At 31.6% G+C, this 9,169-nt stretch overlaps 1 protein-coding gene across 1 annotated transcript; it reads left to right on the top strand.

Annotated features, from left to right (window-relative positions):
* Positions 1-1,465: 1,465 nt before the first annotated feature.
* Positions 1,466-3,184, top strand: LOC149167354 (cationic peroxidase 2-like). The gene is made up of 4 exons (XM_089431524.1): positions 1,466-1,757; positions 1,839-2,018; positions 2,193-2,355; positions 2,450-3,184. Exons 1-4 carry the CDS (start codon positions 1,503-1,505, stop codon positions 2,479-2,481), a joined length of 630 nt encoding a protein of 209 aa, XP_089287650.1. The 5' UTR covers positions 1,466-1,502; the 3' UTR covers positions 2,482-3,184.
* The last annotated feature ends 5,985 nt before the right edge of the window (positions 3,185-9,169 follow it).

Here is a 9,169-nt window from a genome sequence, read left to right as displayed (position 1 = left end):
CCACTGAGATAAATGCGGCGCGATAAATGCGGTACTATCCGACGAGGTAAGTCGTTCGTTGAATGCTCCTCTACTATATTGAAACTATTAAGTATTTGGACTTCCAGCTTGTGTTTTTCTTAGGAGTTGTTTTCGATCGTTGAAGACTCCCTACTATATTGAAACTATTAAGTATTTGGACTTCCAGGTTGTGTTTTTATTAGGAAACTATTAAGTATTTGGACTTCCAGCTTGTGTTTTTATTAGGAAACTATCAAGTATTTGGACTTCCAGCTTGTGTTTTTATTAGGAAACTATCAAGTATTTGGACTTCCAGCTTGTGTTTTTATTGGGAAACTATCAAGTATTTGGACTTCCAGCTTGTGTTTTTATTGGGAAACTATCAAGTATTTGGACTTCCAGCTTGTGTTTTTATTGGGAAACTATCAAGTATTTGGACTTCCAGCTTGTGTTTTTATTGGGAAACTATCAAGTATTTGGACTTCCAGCTTGTGTTTTTATTAGGAAACTATTAAGTATTTGGACTTCCAGCTTGTGTTTTTATTAGGAAACTATCAAGTATTTGGACTTCCAGCTTGTGTTTTTATTAGGAGTTTTTTTTTTTGATTTTTTAGTGTTGGAATTTAGCAATTTTTTTTAGGTTAAATGTTGATTTGTATTATTTAAACTGGTTTTTTTTTACTATATGGATTCAACACATTAAATTTTTTTTTAAGACGTTTCAATTGTGCAGAAATTACCCAAACTTGTGATTTCAATAAATTCTCCTCAAATTTTAAAAAAATTAAACCAAATAAATTCAAAAAAAACTTACAAAAACTATTAAATATAACTAATTTTTATTATACCAACATTTTTAAGCTCTAAAGTCTAGAGCAAACTTTCGTCAAATAACCTTCCGCGCAAACTTTCGTCAAATAACCTTCCGCAATTTTGTCAGATCACTTCACAATCATTTAACACGTTTCTTCTCATTTATTTCACAAATTTGTTTTATGGTGGAGCTGGAAATCCCAAATATCAATCTAGGGAATTGCTATTTGCTTTATCCGAGTAGGGTCGGTAAAGCCAATGTAGCACATTCCTATTTTATAGTTTAAAAGTTATTGAAAATGTCATCAGTTCACAGGTATAAGTGGAGCAGCATTCTAGAATTCTATGGGGCCAAGTCTTATTTTTACATTACCTCGTGCTACAAGTTGATAAAGCAATACCGGTGGAATGGATTAGCAAACGAAGTCAAAGTCATTACTCTGCAACAACGACATTTCCCCGAATGATGTCCCGATCGAATGAAAAATCCATTATCCCCCGTGGAATCCAACAATTTGATTATACTTCGGTCAGTCAATTCGTTAATGCGGTAGGGTTGGTAGGGTGTTCGTTGACTTTGGAAGCTACACCATGGCAGTTTGGCTATAAAACGCTCATTTGCAAATTTTAGTAGTCACTGCCTTCACTTGCATTGCTGAATTCCTGATAATTCTAGATTTCTCTACTCCATGAGAATGAAGCAGAGCATGAAGACCTGTTCAAATATTAATGCAATTGCATTTAGGGTATTTATGCTTATTTATGTTTGCTCCAGCGTTGCTCATGTCTTTGGAGAAGCGCAGGGGACTAGAGTCGGATTTTACTCCTACACTTGTCCTAGTCTTGAATATTTAGTAAAATCCACCATTCAATCACATTTTGCTTCTGACCAAACCATTGCACCAGGGCTGCTGAGGCTTTTCTTTCACGACTGCTTCATAAACGTACGGATTTATTTTTGATTTACTTTATGTAAAAGAAATGGATTTGATAAGTGTATGATGAGATGAGCGTCTTAATTGCAGGGCTGTGATGGATCCATATTGATTACTGGTCCGTCTGCAGAGAAAAACGCGCTTACAAATCTTGGGTTGCGAGGATTCGAAGTTATCGAAGATGTGAAGACCAAAGTAGAAGCTGCATGTCCAGGAGTTGTTTCATGCGCTGACATTCTCGCACTCTCTGTCCGTGACGCAGTAGTTCTGGTATTCATCACTTTTCCCACCTGTATTTCTCAATTCATAGCAACACTCTAAAGTCTAAACTTTCTTTCCACGGCAATATGTCATGATATGTAGCTGCATGTTTTGAACTTTGGTTACATTACATTTTAATTTGGGTTTTGGGTAATGAAAGTGTTAATGTTGTTGGCATTACAGACGAATGGACCGAGCTGGTCTGTCCCGACAGGAAGGAGAGACGGGTTGCTATCGTCTTCATCCGACGCCGCTAATTTGCCGACACCGTCCGATTCCGTTACCGTACTGAAGCAGAAGTTCTCAGACAAAGGCCTCACAACCGAAGATCTTGTCATCCTTGCTGGTGAGAGCTCTGCATGCTCTTTTCACTACATAGCTGCGGCTATTGATGTTGCTGGTATAATTAACTTATGTGGGTTTTATATTTTTACATTCAGGGGCTCATACAATCGGAAAGACCGACTGCTAGTTTTTCAGCTACCGCCTTTACAACTTCACATCGACAGGGGACGCGGATCCGACAATCAATACAGCATACCTGAGCGATCTTCAAACGCAGTGCCCTTCGGGTGGTGACGGATCGAAGAGAGTTGATTTGGACAAGGGAAGCTCCACGACATTCGATGCGACTTTCTTCAGCAACGTGAGAGAAGGAAACGCTGCCCTTGAATCAGATCAGAGGCTTTGGGGAGACAATTCCACCAAACCTTTCGTGCAAAACTACGCAGGAGGGACTTTCGGTGTATCGAGCTTCAACTTGGCTTTCACAAAGTCTATGGTGAAGATGAGCAACATTGGAGTGAAGACGGGCACGAATGGCGAGATTCGTAAGGTCTGTTCTGCATTTAATTAATAATCAAACAGCAAATGTAATGGTATCCTTCTAGTAGGCAGATAAGATCGTTGCTTTGATTCTATTAATAAGGCCGAATATGACTGCAGCCGCGACCAATCACGCAGACTGCAAGCGGCAATTTATAATAATGTATTCATAATTTCTGTAATGTCTGTTATAAGAGTGCAGCCGTGACTGATCACTCAAGCTGCAATCTCTAATAATGTAGGCATGATTTGTCTAATGTCTGTTATAAGACTGCAGCCGTGATTGTTTACGCAGAATGCACGCTGCACCCTCTTATTAATGTATTCATAGTTTGTAAGTCAAATACGTTAGTTACTAGCTTTCTGTTAAATGGTGATTTAATTTACGTGGAATTTTTTTTTGTTTAACAAGATTTAACCAAATAGGTTTAACCATAAAGCCATCACATTATCACCCTTCTAAAAATTACTTGAACCCAAATTCTCTACTCACATCACATGGCCTCTCTTGTAATTAAAATGTTTGACGAATACAAATAGCATAGAATCTTTCCATCGAACCTTATATACACGTAAATCTTATATTTATTAAGAGTCTATTTAACATTTCAGTGCATACTTTTATATTATGTGAGAAAGCATGATCTCCTACTAACATGAAAATCAATGAAACTCAATAAGGAGAAAATAAGTTCGGTTAGATTTTATTATTTTATGATTTATATTGATAGTGGGATTTCCTTTCATATTAATCACATCATGAATATTTCATTGATGTTTGGAATCATTTAATATGATTTATTCTCGAGACAAAGGTGAAATATCAATTTTTCTAAATATTTAAATAACATAAATACATTCCAATTAGCCATTATGAATTAGTTAGGAATTCACTGTTAGGAATTAGATAATAGAAATTAGCGGAAAAAATGATTTTATTATCTTCAAATAATTTTTTAAATATGAAATATGGAAAAAATAACAAATTATTTTTTAAAATATATAAATTAATAGAAGGAAGATTCTCATAGTTATTCATATTAGTAAAAAATTTCAAAATGGAACTATGTATAGTATATTTAATCTTGTGTGACATTATAGGTGGACACTCCACCCATCAGCCTGGACTAAGGAGAAGAAGAAGGAGGCAATTTGTTTTTAGAGTAAAAATTATGGTCACACAGTGTTTATTCCAAAAGCAATGAGTAATATATTGTTTTTTTTTAAAGTTTAATAATAAATGATAATTTTAAAGCCATATTTATTGTAATAAAAGAGTCTTGAATCTTATGCTTATGGGTTAAAGAGCATAAAGATGAGAAAAGACTAGCAATAGTAAAAGAATAATTAAAAAATATGTCACAAATTGAAACAACTTATCTCATGTAATCAAGAAGGTTATAAACTAGCAATTGCCCCTAAAGGTGCAAAGATACACTGAAGGAATTGAACATGCCTATGATGTTACTGCAAAAATGTTGCAGCAAAGGAAAGATAACAACCTAAAGGGCGGAGGATGGAGGGGAGGAAATGTGTTCAGGCTTGCAATAGTCTTGCACTTGTACCGATGCCTATGTGACAGATGTTGCTCGAACCACCTGGTTAAATCATTTTTTTCCAATCATACAACTATGTCAAAATATTATATACATATTATATCCAAGGTTAAATAATTTTTTCCCAATCATACAACTATGTCAAAATCTTATATACATATTATATCCAAGCTATAACATGCAAGCTAATGATGAGAAACATTATTTTTTTCCAATCATACCACTATGTCAAAATCTTATATACATATTATATCCAAGCTATAACATGCAAGCTAAACATTATCATAGGTCTTAGTGGGCATTGGCACACAAAAAATTTAATTGCATAGGAAATGACTGAAGTAAGTGTGTGTTGATAATGAGATTAAATAAAGAGCATCTTTCATATTCCAGGATATATATTCTACAATCAACATACAAAAGGGGGATTGTTTTAAAATTTTAGCTATATATTTTTAGAATTTTTAAATTAATTTTGATCCATTTTCCTGGAGCCATTAATTCCAATTTTAAATTTAAATTTGAATTTAAATTTTGTTTAGAAAAGATTTGTTGGAATTGCAAATTTATGTGGTGTAATTTACATAATCCAATACAATTTTAAAAATGAAAAGTTACACATGCTATATGCATATCTAGAACAAATATAGATCCATTTTGAAGAGGATTAAATCTCTTGAGGTGCATACTTTTTTTTTCAAATTTTTCACTTTAAAAGGGGTCTTATAGGTTATCTTTAACCTTGTGTATGTTAATATTTTCTTTCTAGAACAAATATAGATCCATTTTGAAGAGGGTTAAATCTCTTGAGGTGCATACTTTTTTTCAAATTTTGCACTCTAAAAGAGGTCTTATAGGCTATATTTAACCTTGTGTATGTTAATATTTTCTTTCTTTCTTTCTCATCTGTCCAAAAATAATTACCTTGCCTTTGCACAGCTCGTGTGAGACCCACAATAATGAGTGACCATGTAAGTTAATCATAGTTAAGAAGTCGTTATGTCAAGTATAGCCATTCGTAAACAAAAACAAGCCCAATAACTTCTGCGGTTAAACACGATTTAAGGAGGAAATTTATCATAATTAGCTAAAACAAATTTATGTGGGTGTTATCTTAAGAATTTTGATTTATTTATTTTACATATATTTGTTTTGTATGTGGAATAGAGAAATTATAAATTTTAATTTCATATTAACAAAGTATAAATATAAAGGAGATAAATTTAATATACAGAGAAATTTAATATATATATATATATATATATATATATATATATATATATATATAGATATATATATATATAAACTTTAAATGAAAATATCTCATATATCAATTTAATATTTAATTTAGCCAATAATATTAAAATTAAATTATCATTATTATTTTTATTCTTTTTCAAAAACATTAAAAATAAATAAATAACAAACTTACTTTTAATTTAAATATTAAAAATTAATTAGATATATTTAGATTTGTGCCACGTGGCTCCCCACCCACCAATTTCTTAGGGATTTGAGATTATTCCAATTATAATAAGTTCCTCTATGATATGTTCTTCATTATTATTTATAACATTTATTTATATATAAATAGATTTTATTTAGCAAAATGGTCCATTTTACAATAAGATGTGAATTTTTTTTTTCTTAAGTTAAAGTTGACCCATGTCAAAAGAGCAGACCGACAAATGTCAAATGTAGAAGAAAAAGGTAGAAATTTTTTTTCTTTCTTAAGTTAAAGTTGACCCATGTCAAAATAGATGAACGAATGTCAAATGAAGATGAAAAATGTAGACAATGCCTAGCCTAACCAATTTCAGAAAGGGACACCTTCCGTGTAAAGATATTTGAGTAGAAAGATAGATTTATCCAGGCTAATCAATTGGATGTAGCTCAAGTGGTTGGGAGAAATGTTGTTATCCTCGCTATCTAGGTTCAATTCCTTCCTGCAATATCCTGAGTTCATAATGAGTATAATTTTGTTGTCTAAGAGATTCATGTTATGGTAAGTTGTGGTGAACACGAATTTGTCATAGGAAACCATTATAAATAAGAAAGATATTTCTATTGAGAGATATTTTTTTTGAAATGTCATGGGTTTTCATGGCGTAAAGGTCCTATTTTAAGTTAAATCTCAAGTGAAATTGACATCTTTTTAGTGAAAACTAGTGAAAACTTGGGAACCTGACGAGTTCATAATGAGTATATCTTTGTTTTCTGAGAGATCTATGTTATGGTAAGTTGTATTGAACATGAATTTGTCATAGGATACCATTATAAACAGGAAATATATTTCTAATGGGAGTAATAAATATGAATTTGTAACACTCTGGATATCATTTTGAAATGTCATGGATTTTCATGGTATAAAGGTCTTATGCTAAGTTAAATCTAAAGTGAAATTGATATTTTTTTTAGTCAAAACTTGGGAACATGATGAGTCTAAAGTCTTTCACATAGATGCATCCATCTTATGGTTACCAAGGAACAAGATATCCTCTTGCAAAGGGATTGAAGGAATATCCTATTACATAAAAAATATTGTTTCTCTCCACACTCACGTTCATAAGGTATACCCTCTTAATCAATACATTTGGATCGAAATATCTAACATTAAAATTAAGAGGATTTATATTTCATTTTTTCATTCACACCTATCAACTCTACATTTTATAATAAAAAATATAGGTAAAAATTTCCTTTATAATACCCTAGGAAAAGATATTCATAGTCTAAGCAATAAAGGTGATATTCTCTTGTTAGGACAATTTAATGCTAAAACCATAACTAACCAAGCTATTCTTCTTAAAAATGATTCCAATTATAATCAACTTTGGATATATGATCACCTTGTTTTAGTCAGTAGATACAAAAGAAATTTGAAGACCTGATTAAAAATTTATTTCATACCGATTTATTCAAGCTCTGTAGTTCTCAAGACCTTATAATTTGCAGTGGCTTAATCAAGTGGTCAAAATCTAATCGGATGACATGTATTCATGGGCTTGGTAGTAGAGTAGTGGATTGTGTGATATCAATATCCATGTTTCCAACCAAATTAATAATTTTGATGTCTTAAATGACCATGAGCCTAGGGAAAATTTTAGGGGTGAAACTTCACAAGTGGGCTATCTTTTGGACATTTTTTGAAAAAAAAAAAATGCTAATTTGGTTAAAAATTCACCTATTTTTTACATATATGTGGCTAAATGGATGATATATGCTAAAAATGTCATTTTCAATAGTAAATTACATATTTTTTATTGAATATTTGTTTACATTATATATGTATGAATTTTCAATCTAGAATAGTCGCCTACAATACTATATATGGGAAAAAAATTAAATCCTTAAAAAATACCCTGCATGAGCTTGAATTTGATCATAAAACTTTAACCTTAACTATACACTTTTCCATGCAAAAAAACCACATGCAAGAGAATTGTGAGAATCAAAGGTACCTTCTTTTAAAAAAAAGAGTAAAATTGATCTCTTTGTAAAGGATTTAACTAGGGACTTACACATCTTAACTTATAAGGATACCTCGAAAGCCTCTATCATAATTTTAGTATAGCCCTATTTGCTTCCATTAAGATGTTCTCTATTGAGGTGTCATATAAAATGAATAATAGAACTATTAACCCTTGATATAGAAAGTAAATTAGGGATGTTCGTAATGAATCATTAAAGTTTGATAAGATAAATATGTACAAATTTATTATTAAAAGAAAGAAAAAGTACTATATAAATATACATCAACAATAGTTATTGTACCTTTATAAATTTGATCTTAGAAAGTATTGGAGGAAAGTTCTAATTCATAAAACTAAATAAAATACTTCAATTCCGTAAAAGAATTGGAATTCCTACATTAAAAACCTTTATGAATCCCCTAATGCCACGGAAAACATTTTGAATGCCCTTATAGAGAATGCTATATTATCTCTAAAAGACATTGAGTTTGGGGTTAAACAACTCTCTAATGGGAAAACTAATGATATTATAGGCTACCAAGTTGAATTTTTTTAAATAGGAGGGTTTAGCCTCATCCCTCAAATACATAAGTTCTTCAATTTTTCAATGATTAAAGGCTTCTATAATCCTTAGAAACAAAGCCCATCGCGCATATCTTAAAAAATGGGGATAGAAACATTCTCTCTAATTATAATTCCATTATGATTAACCACATCTTAGACAAGCTATTCAGAATTATTTTGAAAAGGGAGATTAGCCTATGGATATAAAGCCATGGTAAAAGAGCTATTGACCAAGAAAAATTTAGGATACATCATTAACTACCTTGTTACCCTTAGGCTCATTACATTGGAATGTCACAATAATAAAAAACTTATATTTTATGTTGTTTTATTGACTTTAGAAAATATTTTGACATTGTTCCCATGAAAAAATCATATAAGATGTTGAAAGAGATAATTGTTCCTCTCAAGTTGAGGGTTGTTGTGACAAGGCTATATGAGAATGCTATTTCAAAGTTTAGGATCACGGAGAGTTGGCCAGAAGAAATCAAATGCAATAGTAGAGTCCCCTAATCTTTTTGGCATATACATTGATATGTTAGATGAGTGTTTGGAATATCTAGGTTGTGCTAGCCCCATGTTCATTGGTATAGACGTAATATTCTTTTGGCAAGGAGCCATTACGATCTTGGAAAATAACTAAGAGTCATCGAACATTTTTTCTTGAAGATGGGAATAACTATTAATATTGACAAAACTAAATTCATGATAATTAAATGCTAAAATATCAAATATGATACTT

Source organism: Pinus tabuliformis, chromosome 5_1 (genome assembly GCF_031772625.1).
Source record: "Pinus tabuliformis cultivar Carrire ecotype Pingquan chromosome 5_1, CPIR1, whole genome shotgun sequence".
NCBI classification, from domain to species: domain Eukaryota; kingdom Viridiplantae; phylum Streptophyta; class Pinopsida; order Pinales; family Pinaceae; genus Pinus; species Pinus tabuliformis.
This window is presented reverse-complemented; position numbering and strand designations above follow the sequence as displayed.

What these genes read in the sequence shown, in the direction of transcription:
- LOC149167354 (XM_089431524.1), top strand. Translation starts at nt 1,503, where the DNA reads ATGAGAATGAAGCAGAGCATGAAGACCTGTTCAAATATTAATGCAATT. An exon ending in TCCGTGACGCAGTAGTTCTG is followed by an intron (nt 2,019 to 2,192) that starts GTATTCATCACT and finishes TTGGCATTACAG; the next exon opens with ACGAATGGACCGAGCTGGTC. An exon ending in AGATCTTGTCATCCTTGCTG is followed by an intron (nt 2,356 to 2,449) that starts GTGAGAGCTCTG and finishes TTTTACATTCAG; the next exon opens with GGGCTCATACAATCGGAAAG.